This window comes from Diplotaxodon limnothrissa, linkage group LG3 (genome assembly GCF_057381915.1).
Source record: "Diplotaxodon limnothrissa isolate DT_005_m linkage group LG3, D_limnothrissa_male_GT1.1, whole genome shotgun sequence".
Classification (NCBI taxonomy): domain Eukaryota; kingdom Metazoa; phylum Chordata; class Actinopteri; order Cichliformes; family Cichlidae; genus Diplotaxodon; species Diplotaxodon limnothrissa.
In genome coordinates this window covers 42,018,424-42,037,033 of record NC_140598.1, presented here as the reverse complement: position 1 = coordinate 42,037,033, position 18,610 = coordinate 42,018,424, and the positions used below count along the sequence as shown (strand labels likewise).

At 42.6% G+C, this 18,610-nt stretch overlaps 1 protein-coding gene across 2 annotated transcripts in view; it reads left to right on the top strand.

The window, feature by feature from the left end:
* col4a6 (collagen, type IV, alpha 6) overlaps positions 1-17,937 on the top strand; it is a 161,488-nt gene extending 143,551 nt beyond the window's left edge. For both annotated transcript variants that reach the window (XM_085349349.1, XM_085349351.1), the window contains exons 30-47: positions 6,549-6,692; positions 7,230-7,352; positions 7,950-8,131; positions 8,211-8,274; positions 9,606-9,680; positions 10,119-10,226; positions 10,334-10,444; positions 10,576-10,647; positions 11,026-11,145; positions 11,236-11,352; positions 11,549-11,710; positions 11,833-11,931; positions 12,048-12,200; positions 14,315-14,431; positions 14,513-14,704; positions 14,805-14,976; positions 15,070-15,184; positions 15,330-17,937. In XM_085349349.1, the coding sequence (XP_085205475.1) occupies positions 6,549-6,692; positions 7,230-7,352; positions 7,950-8,131; positions 8,211-8,274; positions 9,606-9,680; positions 10,119-10,226; positions 10,334-10,444; positions 10,576-10,647; positions 11,026-11,145; positions 11,236-11,352; positions 11,549-11,710; positions 11,833-11,931; positions 12,048-12,200; positions 14,315-14,431; positions 14,513-14,704; positions 14,805-14,976; positions 15,070-15,184; positions 15,330-15,590 (2,387 nt within the window). In that variant the 3' untranslated portion in view covers positions 15,591-17,937. The remainder of the gene's footprint in view (positions 1-6,548; positions 6,693-7,229; positions 7,353-7,949; positions 8,132-8,210; positions 8,275-9,605; positions 9,681-10,118; positions 10,227-10,333; positions 10,445-10,575; positions 10,648-11,025; positions 11,146-11,235; positions 11,353-11,548; positions 11,711-11,832; positions 11,932-12,047; positions 12,201-14,314; positions 14,432-14,512; positions 14,705-14,804; positions 14,977-15,069; positions 15,185-15,329) is intronic.
* The last annotated feature ends 673 nt before the right edge of the window (positions 17,938-18,610 follow it).

The following is an 18,610-nucleotide window of genomic DNA, read 5'->3' as shown; positions in this document are numbered from 1 at the left end:
AAGAAAAAGATTAGCTAGATCATATCCCAGGCAACATCAGGGCATCTCCTCCCCTGGAGCAGCACCACCCTGGACCCATAATCCTGCAATGAAAATGTTAGTGTGCTTTGCATATTAAGTTTGCTTAACACCTGGCTCTCCCAGGAGCCTGCATACACACCATCATGGCCTGGAAAACAAAATCTGGAAGTGAAATCAAACTTCATACCTGTAAACAATTGTATCATAAGGACAAGAAGCATTCAACATCAGCAAGACAAGTGTCATGTGCAGGTTTTCTCAAATCAGTAAACTACAATTATTTTCATAAGTCGCCTCAGACATGGATCATCCCATGTACTCAGGCAACATTAATGTAATCGGTGACTGCTCTTAAGCAAAGTCACTCCACTTATATATTACTATGGGCTCAAAAGTGGCCAGCTAATGAGCCCATATCAAACTATCCCAGAAACACTGTATCTCTTATTTGTTTTACTCATGTCACTTGTCCGTTTCAGCTGAATCTTCCACAGCATTCTCAAAGAAACTAACATTAGCAATACACATTGACTGTAGTCAGACAGAGGTCAGACACAGGTCAACAGGTTCCAGAGGTGCCATAAAAACACCATAAAGTCAACCCTAGCTGTGGAAAGAAGTAACACCAGTTCTCAACACAGGAAATTTCACACAGGTTATTCACATTATCAAAGTAACCTTCACATTTTCCCATCAACACAATGCAACAGCATCACCACTCATAACCTGTAAACACAGTTTTCCTCACACATAAACCCAGAAATCCTGTAGTAGGAAAAAACATCAACCAGTTGTCCTGGTATAAATCGCATCATCAATTCACATGAAGAACTGGCATGCTGTAAGAAAAGAAAATGCAAATATTAGCGCTTGCGCAGGCATATGCATACTTTGTCACAGTTATCTCTGTGAGCAACTCAAGCCTATGAATAACACACCTGATAAATGCACAGACACAGAAAATGGCATTTAAAAGGTTAAATCATCATGCAACCTCGAGTGTTGCTGTCATCTTTCTGCTCCTGTAAAAGGAAACACATGGGTTCATCTGCACCTTTGTCAGGTGGGGGTTAGCTTCACACAATCATGTTCAGTCAGTCAGTCAGATATTTTAAAATTCTTACTCATTCACTCAGTGGTTCCTTCTTTTGCTAATTGTGGAAATTATCATCGCATTCGTTTCCACGCTCAGCAAAACGACGTTATTTCAAAAAGAAAAATAATTTAGACTGGATTTCCTCGTTGAATCCTTTTTGGGGGGGGACTCTCATTTCCTAATTGTCCCAAATAAGTGGCTTCCTCCTGAACCCATTTTAAATGTGGAGAAACTCACTTGCAACAATTTTCTTGACGACGTGTAACGCTTTTAATTCCCGACTTGCAGATCTGCTCAAAGAAAAGAAATTCACAAGCAAAAATCAGTGCTTGTTCAAAAATGAAAAATAAAAAATAACAGAGATTATCAAACCAAACTCTCAGTGCACTGTGAAAGTATCAAAATAAAAAGGCCTTGTTAAGTCATGACACAAACTCCTCATCATCTTCACAACAGGAGAAGAATCATCAGCTAGATTCACTCCAAACCAACCATCAACTGCACAACACACAACATAACCCTAATGTCATATTAGCTATGAGTTTAATCACCCGGTCTGTGCTCTTCACTCATTTAAGCCACAGATCTATTTTATTCAATTTTTCCTTTTTCCCTTCATCATAAAACATGTGACATGCTGTCATGCACTTCACAAAAGACGTTTGTTCTGATGTATTCAGAGTTGTGTATCTAAATACAGGATTCACTCGCACATCAAAACAGGAAACTCAGTGTTTTAGAGTCTCCACTCAACACACAACAACTCCAACACATCTCATTCACTCGTGCTAGAATTCAGTCACCTTTCATTAATCTAAAACCAATCACTAATTTGCATATCAACTATTAACCCACTAAGTTGACAGGACGACAGAAAAGCATGTTCAAAATAGTATCACAAAAGACAATTTCCCTCATACAGTAAATTACATGTGCTGCCTCAATCAAGCAGGAAGCTTCTCCCAATTTACCATTTTAACACTAAATTTATTGTCTGATCACTGGTTGGTCAAACCAGGATCTTTTTTCCCACAAAAGTTAAACTGTTGTCCTGCAACCTGGAGAGTCAATTTTTTGCATTGGATAAATTCAGTATTTAATAACAAGTGTCTGCTAAATTGACACTATTTTAACACTGATGAAAGATAACAAGCTAATTTTCATTACATGTGTTTGTGTTATTAGGCAGGTCTAATGCATGTCTGTGGAGCTGCATCTCCAGCAGAGCATGTTCTTAAAGCTGCCTTTCCTACACACTTCTCTGCTATTATTTAATCATTTCTTAACTAATGTGCTATGAGTCTTCATGAGTCATTTTGTGTTTGGAATTGTTAGTAGGGTTAATGCATGTTCTGCTTGTGTGTGTGTGATTTTGTATATGTTTCTATTTTCGCAATGTTTCAGACTCCGTCTCAATTTTCCAACTTAAGCAGTCAGTTTTCTTTTCCCCAGGTTTGCTAACCCAAATTTTGATTTCCCACATTAAATAATTCCTATGTGTTCTCACCTAGTCTTCTCACTCTGTTGTCCTCTCACTCTTTTGTCCTCTCCCACTTCAACAGTCCCGGCAGTTCTCCTTCAGCTTTGTCCTGTCTAGTAGCTGAAGTGCTGCTGCTGCCTTCTTGGGCGACTTCTTAGCAGCTGCTGCCGGTTTCTTGGCTTTGGCCGCGGCGGGCTTCTTGGCTTTGCTCTCAGTAGCCTTGTTCATCTTGAAGGATCCGGAGGTCCTGGTGCCCTTGGTCTGCACCAGAGTGCCCTTCGCCACCAGGCTCTTGATGGCGGTCTTGACACGGGCCTTGTTCTTGTCCACATCGTAGCCTCCGGCAGCCAGAGCCTTCTTGAGAGCGGCCACAGACAGGCCGTTGCGCTCCTTGGAAGCGGCCACGGCTTTCACAATCAGCTCGCCCACGCTGAGGCCGACCTTCTTGGGCTTGGAAGTCATCGTCTTCTTCTTCTTGGCCTGAACCTCGGCGCAGGGCGTGTTTATGATGGAGCCTTTCCCACCACAGCGCTGGCACGTTGAACGCATCATGAAGGGTCCATTTCTTTCATGTCGCTAGCCGCATGTGGCTTGCCCGAGTCACTCAGTCCTTTTTGAGCATTTCAACATGCTGCCGCCGCAGACCCTGGCCTCAGATCCAGCAAGTTTAGCGCGCTGATCTCCAAAAAAAGTCCCGAAGGCCAGAAAGACGTCAAATAAGTGTCTCGTGCTGAGAACTCAAACAAAAACTCCTCTTCACGCTGCCATCTTGCTCGCCCCTCCGTGAAATTCAACCAATCAGACAGGAAGATGGGTTTGCTTTCTTCTTCTGCTGCTGTTTATCCACATTGCTGCTGCTTTGCTGGGACTTTTTGTGCTCAGGACTTGCTGCTGTCTCTTTATCATGTTATTGCTTTGGAGCTGCATTCCTTATCTTCAGGGAGGAGTGAGCTCGCTTGTGAGGTTGAGAAACACATGGCACTGTAAATAAGTCAGCCAGAAACTTGTTTCCAATGATGTTAAACTATAACTTTCTTCCGACTGTTGCATGTGGAAAATTGATACAGGTCTGCTTTTCACCTGAAAGTGACAAACTAAGACATGTTCATTATTATCATCACTGCTTAATCATCACACATCTCTCTCTGTCTGTGTTTGTGTGAACAATCCTTTCTTAAAAGCAGAAAATGACATTGTAGTTGTTTTTCGGCTGATCAACACAAAACCTTTTTCCTATGATTATTTCTCTTCGTCTACAATGTAGTAATTTGTCTCTTTTTTACTCTTTTTTTTTCTTCACAATAGCTGGTGGTCTGCAAAATCACCGCTCTCACTCACAATCAGAGGCAATCACTTTTGCACAGTGCACAAAAACACTGTGATGTCAGACACATTCACACTCACTTTTTCATCTGCATAAATAAATCATATGGCTGGAGATATGTGCCATGGTGATCCATAAGCATGATCACCAGTTTATTTAATTATTTTTAATCCAACAAAACAAATAAACAAAAACATGATGCTGATGCTACACACACACACGAGTCAAGGTGCAGAAAAACTGCTCATGGAAACGCTGCACACTCTCTGTTTCCCTCTCTTTGAGTAGTTCTCAGACAGCTCTTGATCTGATAATGTGTAGCTTGCTCATCAGCTCAAAAAACAAAAACAAAACTGCAACGCGACATCACACAGTAGTTGCATGCTCTGCCCACAGTGGCAAAGTCTTACACTTACATATTCAACACAGCTTCTCCATCATGTATTTTTAGATGTTTCATACAGGGTTGAGCATATTAGTTGTTTTCACAGATGTGCTCTATATCTCAACAATGGCTCATAATAAGACGACAGTCTTCCACACAGGTCAAGTGCCTCTATGCACTTCATTAGTTTAAATATTTACCTATATCACTTCACCTCACATGTCATTGTACTGAATTTAAGCAACCACAAGCTTAATGTAGATTACTTTTAACAACTATCCACCTCAATTAAATCTATGGTCTGGCACACAGGCTGCTGTCGATCAGGGCAAGCTAAAGAATAAACATTGTGTCAGCAAGGGGTGGGGGGAAAGCCATTCACCAGAGCATATCTTAAGTGCTGCTGATGTGGGCTGGCCTTCTCCACAGCTCTCCAAGGCTGGTGTGTTTTCTGAAAACTTCTAACATTTGAATCTCTTCCATTTATAAGCCTGCGATTAACCGCACGGCTCAGGTCCGCGTGACCGCGCTCGCGTGAACCCGCGCAGCTGTGGAGCCGTCGCTCTCTCTCTTTTTTACATAAATACTTTGTGCTGCCAGGAGCAAAGTCCAGCACAAACGTCTGTCTCCCTCCGACTCACTCTTGGTTGCTTAGAAACCCATGATAACAACAACAGTCGGTGTCACAGACCACATGTTCTGCTCCGCACACACAACAACAACAACAACGACGACGACAATGACAACAACACAAAATAGGCCTACTGTCCAGCACAATCTGGACCCCGCGGAACTTCTCAACACCCCACTGAGCGGTGGAGAACTCACTACAGTACCCCACACAGCGGTCTGTATTTCGCCCCACTAAGACGGCGAACCAAAAAAAGTTCGAACTGCGCAACTCTGCGACTTAATGCTTCTGTACAAAAAACCCCACTGAGCGGCCTTGTACATCGCCCCACTTAGACGGCGAATTTTAGCCCCACTGAGCGGCCACGGACAACACCCCACTGAGCGGTGAAGACGTACAGTTATAGAGTTGAACTCTAAACTTACTCGGTGTTGCTTAGCGTGTAATATCGGCCTTGAATCCCGCCGATCGCCATTCATCGAGGAGAAACGACAGACAGCGAATCCACAGGAACTTCCTGGCTGACGTCAGTCTTTCAGCGTGCCTCTCCCCCCCCTCGGTGAATGCGATCCCAGGGATCCGGCATCGAAGGACCAATTAATGATGGGTTTGTAGCATAAACCTATTCGCTGGAACGTTGAAGACAATATAATTACACCGCAAAGCAAGAAGCAAGTAGGCAAACTTCTTCATGGTACTCGTGCACGGGAGAGAACCGGACAGGCACCGTTCCTTCGCTTGACCCCAGTAGCTCTCGTCCGTCCTCCCATACACTATCCTTTTATTGAGGTTACATGAATATGCATAGGTTCATTAACATACGACGTCTACATACAAACAAAGAGTACCTTGCCTGTGTGTGTGTGTGTGTGTGTGTGTGTGTGTGTGTGTGTGTGTGTGTGTGTGTGTGTGTGTGTGTGTGTGTGGGGGGACTGCTGATCAAAGGGTCAAACATCCTTGGTCAGGAAGAGGGTAGCCTCCCCCTCACCCTAGATGGTTCATCCTAGATAACACGGTGAGGAAGTCCTGCAGTTCATCTAAACAAAGAGCACTTAGACTAGAACAGACGCAACTACGTTAATCCTACCATAAAATAATAAGACACGGTATGACCTCTCATGCTCCCAAAGTGCTGTCTAATACACACAAAGTTTGCAGACTATCAAGGATCAAAACCTCTACCAATCTACAACTAATTACAAAACTCTAAGCATATATAAGTAAATATTTCTAAGCATAAATGACAATCAACAATACAAATCTAACAGAGGTCATCAAGTCTGTATGTCTGTAAGACATTCCTGCCGTTTAACGCACACTTTTGCAGGTTTGTGTCGTCAGGCTTCGAGGATAGATAAACCTGAGTGCCATCTGAATAACAAAGAAAATGTGTGCTGTACCCTTGAATGATGCTGCCTAAGGGAAGCACGACCTCTCAGTTCATTTTAATTCTTATTAGCGCAATAGAGCCAACCAATGACGGGCAAACGTTTCACTTTTTTTCTCTGCTTCATATGTTTCAGTTACCTGTCCAGTATTACTGACATTGTCACTGCCATTCTGCTTTGTTACAGATATCATAATAGTGACTAACTACGCTAATTTCCACAGGTGACAGAGGCATCCAAGGAATGATGGGCTTCCCTGGATTTGCAGGACCTCCTGGCAGTTCAGGATTTCCCGGAGTGAAAGGACAGCCTGGAGTGCCTGGAGCAAATGGACGCCCTGGGTCGCCTGGATTCTTTGGAACTAAAGGTAAAATATCCCCCACAGGAATAAGTGTACTGATCCTGGGCCAATAAAAGAATGAATTAGCAATGCTAATGCTACTCCTTGAGGTTATCATGAGGCAAACTGTGTGACATGGCTAAGCATGGCTACAATTCCCCCACTGTTTGTTTTGTTCCCGCCTAATACTTGGCTCTGTCACAACAGCATCTAAAGGGCACTTGCTGCAAACAATCTCACATGAACAAGTTAGACTTTTAATGGCATCCCAGATATTTAGTTTTGTACATTTGAATTCCATTTGTCCTAAGGCATTCCCATTGGTTGGTAGGTTTCTGCAGGGCTCACACCATTAGATGCTCATCCTAAATTTTGGGCACCATGAGAAGTTTTTCAAAGACTGTGTTTGGTTGAACCACCACAACAACCGTCTCTCATGATGGGGACCCCTGTTTTGGAACCACGTCATCAACATTTTGGTTATCTTTCAGGGCCAAGAATTTATCAATCAAGTTGCATGAACTTTGGCTTTGCACCAACATTCCTCTGTTTTTACTTTGGCAGGTGACAGAGGATTACCTGGTCCACCCGGATTTCCTGGTAGACCTTTTTCATCTCAGCTTGTAGAGAAAGGAGACATCGGAGACCCTGGAATAACCGGCCTTTCCGGCTTTACCGGACCCAGAGGTAACATGGTGCTTTGTTTCTTTCAGAACGTCACCGGATAATCTGAAGGGCATAAATTAACTGCAGACTTTATTAGGATCTTCTGGTGAATTTTAAATCGTTTAGAGAAGAGATTCATATTTGTTACATATTTTGTAAAATAAGAAATTTTTTCATAGATGAGGACTTCAACACTGAATTGGTGGATGAAGCTGAGAGGACCAACACAATAAAGAGGGCCGGGGCAGTGACTCAGATTAGTGGAAATACTGCCTCGCAGACAGAGAGCATCTACGGTTGCCTGTGTTGGGATACCTCTCAGCTTAACAAACAAACAAAATATCTGTACTGTGCTCTTAAAGAAGGGGGAAATTATCAGTAAACCCCTAAAACAGCATTTTGTTACATGCTGAAAACATGCTGTAAAGTTTAGCACTTTGATACGGGAGTCTCCAGATACTGACCTTCAGAGCCAGCCCCAAGTTCCCACTAGAGGAACTGCAGCTGTTCGCACTTCTGCAAAATGTAGGCTCTCTAATGAAGAATTTAACTGCTTTTTGCTGCTGTGAACATCCATCACCTTGTGTTACAAACTCTGATCTTTCTCTGGGTTAACAGGTGACAAGGGTCAGCCAGGAGCTCCAGGTCGTCCAGGACGACCTGGAGCTCCTGGTTTCCCTGATCTGAGTAAAGGGCTGCCGGGAGAACCTGGCCTTTCTGGGGAAACAGGACTTCCAGGCTTCTCTGGACAAAAAGGAGAATCTGGAATTATGGGATTCCCCGGCACTGTGGGACCAAAAGTAAGAAAAGATGCATATACATGTAGCAAATTTTGCCAGGCAGAGATTAAAATTCGGATGTTTGTTTGTTTGTTTTTAGGGCAATAATGGCTTTCCAGGTTTATCTGGAAGGCCTGGAGAAGTTGGTCGGCCTGGTGCCAAAGGTAAGAGTACATATTAGTGCTGTTGGATATAACGATATGCATCGGATGATGATATGAGAACATCTGTATTACACTATCATTTGTTTTGTTGTGTCCCAAAATAAACTGTTTACGGCAATATTGTAGTGGCTATATTAATTTCTAATAGTTCTCACGTTCTCTTCTATTTAACCCTCCTGCCATCCTTTAAAAAACTCACACCCATCACCCTAGGGACCATTCTCAGCCACGCCATAAAAAGACCATATATCCATATTTTATTCCACTTTAAATTAGCCAACCTTGTAAAACTACTTCTCCCTGAAATATTCATGTAAAGTTTTAATTATATTTTCGTTGTTTTAACCCTTCAAATCCCAGTGTTATTACATGAGCGCCCTGTGTTATAAGCCCCAAAAACCAAAAAACGAAACTAAATATTTCCACAAAAAACCAGTTGAAGTAATATGTGATTGTCATTATAAGTAGGCCTTTAGATGGACCAAAGATTGGCACCAACATACATTTTGACCTGCCATTATTTTTTTTGCATTCTTTTTGCAATTTAAAAATTAAAACTTCAAGGCCCTGAGTCTTCATTGACATCCAAGAAAAGAAGAAAAAATAAAATCATATGATGATAATTTGGGGTTGAAAAATAGCGTTTATAATGGAAGTCAATGGGCAGAAAATGGTCCCCAGGGTGATGGGTGTGGGGATTTCTGCTGCTCAGCCATTTTAGGCTGATTTAAGGAATTCACACTGGAATATTAACATTGACAGGTAAAAACTATCCTGTGGCAAGTTTGGTTATATTCCACTGAACACAGTGGAAATGGCAGCCATTTAACACATAGCAGTGGCACAAAAAGGTCCCAAGAAGGCAGGAAGGTTAAAAAAAACGCACTATGCATGGGCAAGCGACTGTTTTCATGCATTGTTGTTTGCAGCATGTGGCTCCGCCATCCGCTTGTTTATTTTCCACATAAAAGTGTCACAATAAAGCCGAAGATCCTGTTCCAACTTTTCAAAATAAACTGACGCGATGATAATATACAGTATTCTCAAACGTCAAATTTTGGAGTATGCATTAATGAAAATACCTCAAATAAGGTACACGACACCCAGCTTCACGCAGGTTGCCCGAGATTCACAGAATTTACAGAAAATGTTACATTTTTGTGATTTATATCGTTGTCGGGACGATAAATGTGTTATATCAGGATATGAGATTTTGTTCATATCGCACAGCACTAGTACATATGAAGTCTACCATCAGTGATAAACATCTTCTTTACATCTGTTCATAATCAAATCAAACATCCATTGACTTAAATGCTTTTTTCTCTTAGGACTACCTGGAGAAACTTTTGGTTATCCTGGAGCACCAGGACTTAAAGGCCGACAAGGAGATTCAGGGATCCCAGGTAAGACTCACCTTACTCGGTTACGGTGAAACTTTATTTGTCATGGCCATTGATCAGCAACCACTGATCAATGGCCATGAGTACCATTCACAGAGAGTTGGGGAACGGCTGCAATCACAGCATTGTAGGATGGTGAAAGATGGACCCTTAGGCCCCCTCCTCGATTCAGAGATGGTCTTTCCCTTTTCACATCTCTGTAAATAAAGAAAAGCATTCAGCATCACATCACTTGTAGTCTTGTTGTTGTCATATTTTATAAACTTGTTGACATGGATCAGAATTTACATTTCCTTTATGTTTTATTTTTAGTAAAATAAATATATTTAGTGCAGGTGAAGAAATTCTTAGTACTGTGGGACAAGCTTTTTGGGAGATCAGAGTTGGTCTCCAATCTCTGATTTCTTCAGAAGTTTTATAACATTTTAAATATGTCGACAGGCGACCAAGGGAAAGTTGGTGAACCTGGCGATAATGGATTTTCAGGAAATCCAGGTTTCCTCGGACAGAAGGGGATTCCTGGTGAACAGGGACGGTATGGAATAATGGGTGAGTAACTCCTAAGAAAACAAAGTCCTGTTGCAGTAATTCCTTCATGACGTCGTAGAGATTTGTATTTACAGAAAGTGTTGAGATGTCGTTTTTCTTCTCTGCAGGCTCTCCTGGTTTCCCTGGACCAAAAGGTCAGCCTGGATTGCCAGGAATAGGAAGGGGGCCTGATGGGCTTCCTGGTCGGCCTGGATTCCTTGGAAATCGTGGGTTTAAAGGTGAAAGGAAAAAAGAAAATCCACTACATTCATACACTAATCTTACAATGATTTTTCCAAATGAGGTTAAAAAAATGGTCTTTCCAGTGTTTTTAATGTTTTGTTTGTTTGTTTTATTTTTGTTATTTTAGGTTTTCCCGGACCACCTGGTTTGGATGGCCTTAATGGCCTAGCAGGACCTAAAGGCCTGCCTGGAAACCCAGGCAAGAATCACATTTCACGCACCAGCTGATTCTATACTTCTTGCTTTATTTCACAGCTCACTACTCACTCAGTACTCAGTAAACAAAAATGAGATGTACAATAAGCCAGATAATCCAAAGCTAAAGCTAATCTTAGCATGATCCAGTAAGAATAGATGAATGTATCAAGTAGTTATGGCTCGATAACTGAGGAAAGATGAGCAGTTTTGCATTTTGGCCCTTTGTGTGTCTGCAGAAAAGTTCATTATTCAAAGCTGTGAGGCATACTGCTTTGGCAAAGCTCAACCTTTTCGCCCTCTTCATCAGGGTCAACATACATCTGATTGTTTTAGGCTTGCAAAGATGAAAGATTTAACAACTTTATGTTTTTTAATCTAGGTGCAATTCTGGGAGGTAGCCCTGGCCTTTCTGGTAGTCCAGGGTTGAAGGGAGAAAGAGGTGTTTCCCAACCCGGTGTTCCAGGGTATCCCGGCCAAAAAGGACAAAGAGGAGAACCAGGTGAAATAGACTTCAATGAAATCAAAAATGTGCAGATTCAATGTGCAATAATATATATAGCAATAGATTTTTTTACTTTCTGTATATCAGGTCCTTTTGGATTGAAAGGGAGCCCGGGTATCCCTGGACCTCCTGGACCCAGATCAATAGAAAGCTTTCCTGGACCTACAGGAGATGCAGGTCTCCCTGGACTGGATGGACAGTATGGTAAATACATTTCCTTAATCAACTTGGATGATTTTGTTTTCCATTCTCTTCTTTTTTCACATTTTTTTATTTTTTCCCTTTATATTCTCCTATACTTTTCTATGCTTAGTTTTTCTTTCTTTTCCCTTTAACGTTAATTTATTCAACCTTCCTTGAATTGAATTTCTCTCTTCCTCTCCTTTTTTCTTTCTTACAGGTGTCCAAGGTCCTCCAGGTCTTCCCGGCCCACCTGGTCCAGGCACAGCTCAGGGAGACAGAGGTGACCCTGGTCTGCCAGGCTTCCCAGGGAACCCTGGTACAAAGGGTGAACCAGGATTACCTGGAGGTCCTGCATTCCCTGGCAGACCTGGTTTAAAAGGTGGAGTATGGCTAAAATACATGGCATGAACTAAAAATGCTGCTTCTTCTTTTCTATGTTTGCTCCTATATGTTTTCAATTTAAAAAAAGATAAACTGAAACATTATGTATTTGCCATTCAGGACAAAAGGGTGATGGTGGTTTTGCTGGAATTCCTGGTGTCCAGGGTTTTAGAGGTGACTCTGGTTTTCCTGGAAGCAAAGGAATGGCAGGAATTAGAGGTAGGACAGCATAAGTCTTTAGTTTCCCCCACTCTTTTCCCCACAATTTCTTCTTAATTTTCTTCTACCCTTTATCTTTCCTCCATCCCTCTTTTTCTCCACCCTTTCCCTTCCAGGGTTTCCAGGTCCAAAAGGTTTGCCTGGAGTCATATTTCCAGCTTCACTGCCAAATGGGCCATATCCACAAGGTGATCCAGGTTTCCCTGGTGAAAGAGGAAGCCCTGGTAACCCTGGAGAGCCTGGTCAGTCTGGTTTTCCTGGGCGTAAAGGTGAGTTGAAGGCACAAACAAAGTGTGTATCTGCATCCACTTAACCTGAACAGAGTTACGGGGGCACCATTATAACAGAGACATCCAGACTTCCTTCTCCTCAGTCATTTCTTCCAGCTCTTTTGGGTGAGTCCATCAAGGTTTTCCCAAGCCAGCCAACATACGTAATCTCTCCAGCATGTCCTCAATCTGCCTCAGGGCCCTCACTGAGAACACCTCACCTACGAAGCACCTGGGACGGACCTTAGTCAGATGCCTGAACTACCTCAACTGGCTTCTTTCAATGTCAAGGAGTAATAAGGGACTTCTCCAAGTGTCTTCCAAGTGGCTGAGCTCCTCATCCTGTCTCTAAAGCTGAACCCAGCAACTCTTGAGAGAAAGCTCATTTCCACCTCTCGTATCTGCGATCTGATTCTTTCAGTCACTACCCAGAGCTCTTGACCAGGCCTTATTCATGAGTAAGAGTAGGAATGTAGATTGACCAGTAAATCAGCTCTCTCTTTATCATGATGGACCAATGCAGCATTCACATCACTGCAGATGCAGCCTGAATCCATCTGTCAGCCACCTGCTCCTCTCTCCCCTCACTTGTGAACAAGACCCAGAGATATAAGAGGGAAGTTACTTGTCCCCTACCCCAAAGAGGCACTCTACGCTTTTCCAACTGAGGACCATGGCCTTGAACTTTGAGGTGTTAATTCTCATCTCTCCATGTCTCCTTTTGCCATAAACTGCCCCAGGTGGGATTTGAAGGGGACCCGGGGCTCTGCCGAATGTTTCCAGCACACCCTCGCTGTCTGTTTGTGTGTGCCTGTCCTGTCTAAAATTCCAACCTGCCACCTGGTCCAGCTCGTTCTAACGACAGCTCTACTCCTCTCTTCACCCGAGTCTCCAGAACATACAGCGGCATATCTGACATATCTGATTATGCAATTACAAAGATGATCATTGACCTTCGGCCCAGGAAGTCCCAGTGCCAGGTCCACTAATGGACTCCCATATATTCGAAGATGGCGCTCAGTAAGGGTAAGCTGTCGTTAGAGCAGATGTCCAATGACAGAACACCTTTCGGGTTCAGACAGACTGTTTCTCCCAGTCACACTATACCCAAGGTCACACTGTCATTGTCCCCCAGAAGGACAATGAAGTCACAAAGTGGGGTATTTTTCCACACCCCACTCAGGGAACCCAAGAAGGCTGTGTACTCTGAACTATTATTTGACACATAAGCACAAACGACAGTCAGGTCCCCGACCCTGTCGTCCTTTAGAGAAAACTCCCAATGTGCATGTACCCAGCCAAGGGATTGCAAGTATACTCAACAGCTCTCACCAAGGGCAGCTGCAGAGTGGAGCAAAGTACAACAACTCTGCATGAAACTGTTTATGAACCCAACCTGTGCATTGAGGCAAGTTCCACTATATCAAGCCGGTATCTCTTGGCCTTAAGCACTAGCTCAGGCTAGTGACATTTCATGTACCCAAAGTCAGTTTTAGCAACTCGGGATCAGACCACCAACCACAGACTTTCAACCACTGCCTAATCCACTCTGCATCAGACTCCTCCTGCAAGTAATGTGTCCACAGGAAGGGTGGCCTCATGGGCTAAACCCTGACCACCATTCACTTGCTGACAATGTTCTCCTCTAGGCTTGGCTCAAGTATGGGGCCTTTTTAGCTCCAGCCCAGCCAAGGAACAATGATCCAAATGGTTTGCGTGATTCAAACTTAGTTTACCCTTTTCACCCAGAATAAGTTGCTTTGGGAGAACATACCAGAGGTTAATTGCCACCAACAACATAGCTTCTACGACGCACAAATCCCTCCATCACAATAAGATAGCATTGGAGGAGCGTTATCCTTCATATCCTGCAGGAAACAGGAGCTGTTTGTTCAGCTTAGGGTAAGCTAGTTTGCTTCCATTCAAATGCAAACAAAGTGAAAGAAGGCAAATGTTTTTAACATAGAGTTTTAAAATCTACTTTCCCCCAACATCAATATAAATAATATGCAGCTAATCTGGCATGTTTTAATGTACAGAGAGAGAAAAAACAATAATAAAGTGAGAAGATGAAAAATGAATGATATGCAGTGTAAAATATTCTCCTGCTGCAGGTACTGTGGGGAACCCTGGTCCATCGGGTAGACTGGGCAGGACTGGAGTTCCTGGTTTTCAAGGACCTCTTGGGGATCCCGGACCTCCTGGTTTCCCTGGATCCCCAGGAGCACAAGGTCAGGATTTTAGTTTATCTTCGACTTTTTAATAGCTTATCACTTCTAGCATGTTCTTATTCATTCCCCCGTCTTCTTCAGGGTTTCCTGGTACAATTGGCCCTCGCGGCATTCCCGGCAGCGTCGGCCGCAGCCACAGCATCGGTTACACTCTGGTTAAGCACAGCCAGAGCCCCCAGGTTCCCATGTGTCCTCAAGGCATGGCCAAACTGTGGGAGGGCTACAGTCTGCTGTATGTAGAGGGACAGGAGAAGGCACACAACCAAGACCTCGGTATGAAAACACTGTCAGGCTCTTATGAACCATAAATACTAGTTATAGCAGTCTTTGTGGGGCACAATTAAAGGTTTAAAACCTCCCTTTGTCTCTTCAGGTCAGCCGGGGTCGTGTCTCCCCAGGTTCAACACGATCCCCTTCCTCTACTGCTCGCCCAGCGAGATTTGCTACTACGCTAGCCGCAATGATAAATCCTACTGGCTCTCCACGACCGCATCCATACCCATGATGCCCGTGGAAAAGGAGGAGATAAGACCTTACATCAGCAGGTATTGTACACTGTGTTACTTTAGTCAAGCTGCCTGTCATATACATGTGCATACAATTAATGAAGCTTTCATCTGATTATATGAATAACACAGGTGTTCAGTATGTGAGGCTCCATCTCAGGCAGTGGCGGTCCACAGTCAGGATATGACAATCCCCAACTGTCCTATCGGCTGGAGGAGTCTCTGGATAGGATACTCCTTCCTAATGGTACGTAGTTAATGGCAGCTTCTACCAAACAGATTTAGATCAGCAATTAGATGAAGAGATTATTTCTCCCCATGGTTCTGCATACTGCCAAATTGTCTTCAGAGATGTCATATTTTAAAAAAATGTCCTTTCATTTCTGACACAGCACACAGCAGCTGGTGCAGAGGGCGGCGGTCAGTCCTTGGTGTCTCCTGGTTCCTGTCTGGAGGACTTCCGGGCGACTCCGTTCATCGAGTGCAACGGCGCCAGGGGCACCTGCCACTACTTTGCCAATAAATACAGCTTCTGGCTGACAACCGTGGATCCAGAAAATGAGTTTACCTTCTCGCCAGCCAAGGAGACGCTGAAGGGAGGCCAGGAGCGCTCCAGAGTCAGCCGCTGCCAAGTGTGCAGCAAGATCTTGTAGTAGGCAAAGGTGAAAGATGGAGGAGTGAGGCGGGGAAACATCAGGAGGGGATTCACTAACATTTCAAGAATTTATGATGGAGGATGAGATGGATTTAAAAAAGAACACGTGACTGACTGAATGGACCTTTCTCCTGTGCTGTGATGGTTTCAGAATCGAGTCGAGCAACATCGGCCCCATTTTGAGAGTTTTTTAATCCCCTGTAGGAATGAACGGCTTTTAAAAAAAGAAGAAGAAGCTGGAGGTAGGAGGAGGAAAGAGAAGAGTCCCAGTGTGAGCGATCTTCTCGAGATTATCACTGATAATGGTGCTATTCTTTATGTATGTGTTTATTACGTGTCAGCTTTCTTGTGACAGATGTCAGCGAGAATCATTCTCGGCTACCTCGGAGAGTGCCCCCACCCCCATTTAGCAAACAACTGCCCCGCACACACGTTAAGCACCCAATTTAAAGGTTATCAGCTCAGGAAGTTGGTCGTTATTGGTTCTTGTCGCTCCCATAGATACTGACAGCAGGCAGAAAGTCTCTACACCAACTCTGACGTCTGACTGTCATATCTATGGGACAGACAAGCCTACAAATGCTTTTCAATGGGCTGATCACGTTCGAAGTGGGTACATAAGAGCTTAATGTGAGATGAGAGTAAAATTACAGATTGCTGGTTGATTTTAAGGTTTTAAAGCGAGTTTGCATTATCTTATTGGGCTGATCTGAGCAAAGCAGATATAAAGCTTCACTGAAATCCCATCTTTGGGAAGATGAAACCTGTTTTCTTCATAAACTTTTTATTCTACGGCAGTTTAGCATCACGAAGGTGCCCACTGTAAACACACTGGGGATTTTTTCATGTGTTGCATCAATACCTGCAGTATATTTGATGTCGGCCACTTCATTATTGGTTTGAAAATCAACTTGCCAAGACATGTGACTTGCTTGAGGTAAAAATGGCGTTGAAGCTATCCTTTGTTTTTAAGTTTTTGTGATATTTGGATTATTTTTTGGTGCCTTACAATCGGACGTGTGAATTAAAGGAGTTTTAGCTTCATGTAAAGATTAAAAAAATCTGTGGAAAACTATAACTCATTAGCAAATTATTTTTTGCATAAACAAAAAAAGACTAGAAGTATTTTTTTTATTGGACTCCAACAAAAAAACATAAACAAAGCAAGTTTCATTTCTTTAAGTGCTGGTTTTCATATAGAAGGTGAGAAGCATCATCTGTTTTGGGGAACAGAAGGAACTTAGAAACAATCTAAAGTATTCCTAAACATGTCAAAGTCCCAGCGTAACCTTCACGTAAGCCTGTGTACATTTCACAGTGGGACTCTCAGGTTGCTGCTACGTTACCGTTAGTATGACTTTAAAGGTCAAGTCAGATTTTTCTGTGCAACAGCTGAAATGACAATAGAGAGCTGTTGTTATTGCACTGATGTGGACACAGATGGTTCAGAACATCAAAGGGGCATACATATCTACACCTCCACTCTCACAGGTTTTCTCTATGCTGCGACCAAACAAGTATTTCTTTTGATTATATCACACTTTTTAAGGCTGCCATTCGCTTGCATTTTGCAAAAAGACACAAAACACACGCTCTCTGATAGATGAATTATTGCTGTACATAGTGCTTACTGTATTTTTCAGCAAATCATGTTAGCGCAAAGGTCTATGATGTTGTTACTCGGTTCTTTTCTTTTGTTTTTGTGTCCTCGGACAGGTAAGAAGATGGCAAAAGGACAATTCTGTGCCTTTAAATATAGATTTTGCAAAAACAAATACAAAAAACACACAAAAAATTTGAAATTGTATCTGTTTTTGCATTAAATTTGGTTTTCCTCTGAGTCAAACAGGTTCATCTGTGCTTGGACAGTGGAAGCTACAGCATGACTTGTAACCACTACGACCTCTAGCACGTCTCTCTCTGCTGGTAGCCCTGACTTTAACGCTGTGCCACATAGTACATTTGTGTCTGTATTGTTTTTTTTGTAATCTAGATTTGTAATTATTGAGTCGTGACACTAGCCCCTGGTTTTATTTACTGAGAAGTGAGGGAATGGGAAGGTAATGATGTGTACATTAAATTTTATGGAAAGGAAAACATGCCTGTGTTTTTATATGGGAGATATATTCACCGCTGATGATTTAGGATGCTAACAGCACACTTTATTGCCAGTTTGGACTTCACCGCTCGTTCAGAGCCAAATGGAGAAACATGCTTTAAGATCCCTGAGTGACAGAAAAGAAATGCAGTTTTCCTCAAAGAGGATCCATAACAAATCAAAAGTGGCAACGTAACATGTCTGTTCCTGTAACGTGTGTTTCTGTGCTCACACACTTTGAAATAAAGTCTCAAAACTACTTAACAAATGCATGTTTTTTGTTTTTAGCTCAACATGAGGAAGTGAAGTGAATTTAAATATAAAATCTGTAAAACCAAATGTTGCTGCCAGTGGTACTGGTTCATTTCACAAAGTGGATGTAATAGAGAAATAGAAGATACAGCCAGACGGTTGAAACATGAGCACATTTGGGTGTTCTGATAGGACAACGACTCCAAACACACATCAAAACTGTTTTTAGAATAGATAAAGCAGGCTGACATTTACAGAAGGGATAGGCCTTTCCAATGGCTCCATGGTCCATCTCAGAAAACCAACAACCTTTAATTAACTCTGCCATGCTGCCAAGAACAGTGGCCAATCCAGCTGGAAGTATGCGGTTGTTTATGTTGTTTACCAAAAGCATCTTAGCAAAGGACATTAACCCAAAGCTTAGTGGAGGAATATACTTTTGACCATGTGTGGATTAGAGAAAATCCAAATTAAAATTAAACTTGTGCATCTGAATACCTTTTTTTTTTAGTCATTACAGATGTGTGCTTTAATCAATCACTACACCCTGGAAAGAAAACAGTTCAAAGAATTTATTAAAAGGCCAAAGTTACCATGCCATGTGACCATGATGATGTAAGATGCGCGAAAGTGATTAAATAAAAATAATTAAGAACAACTATTACAAA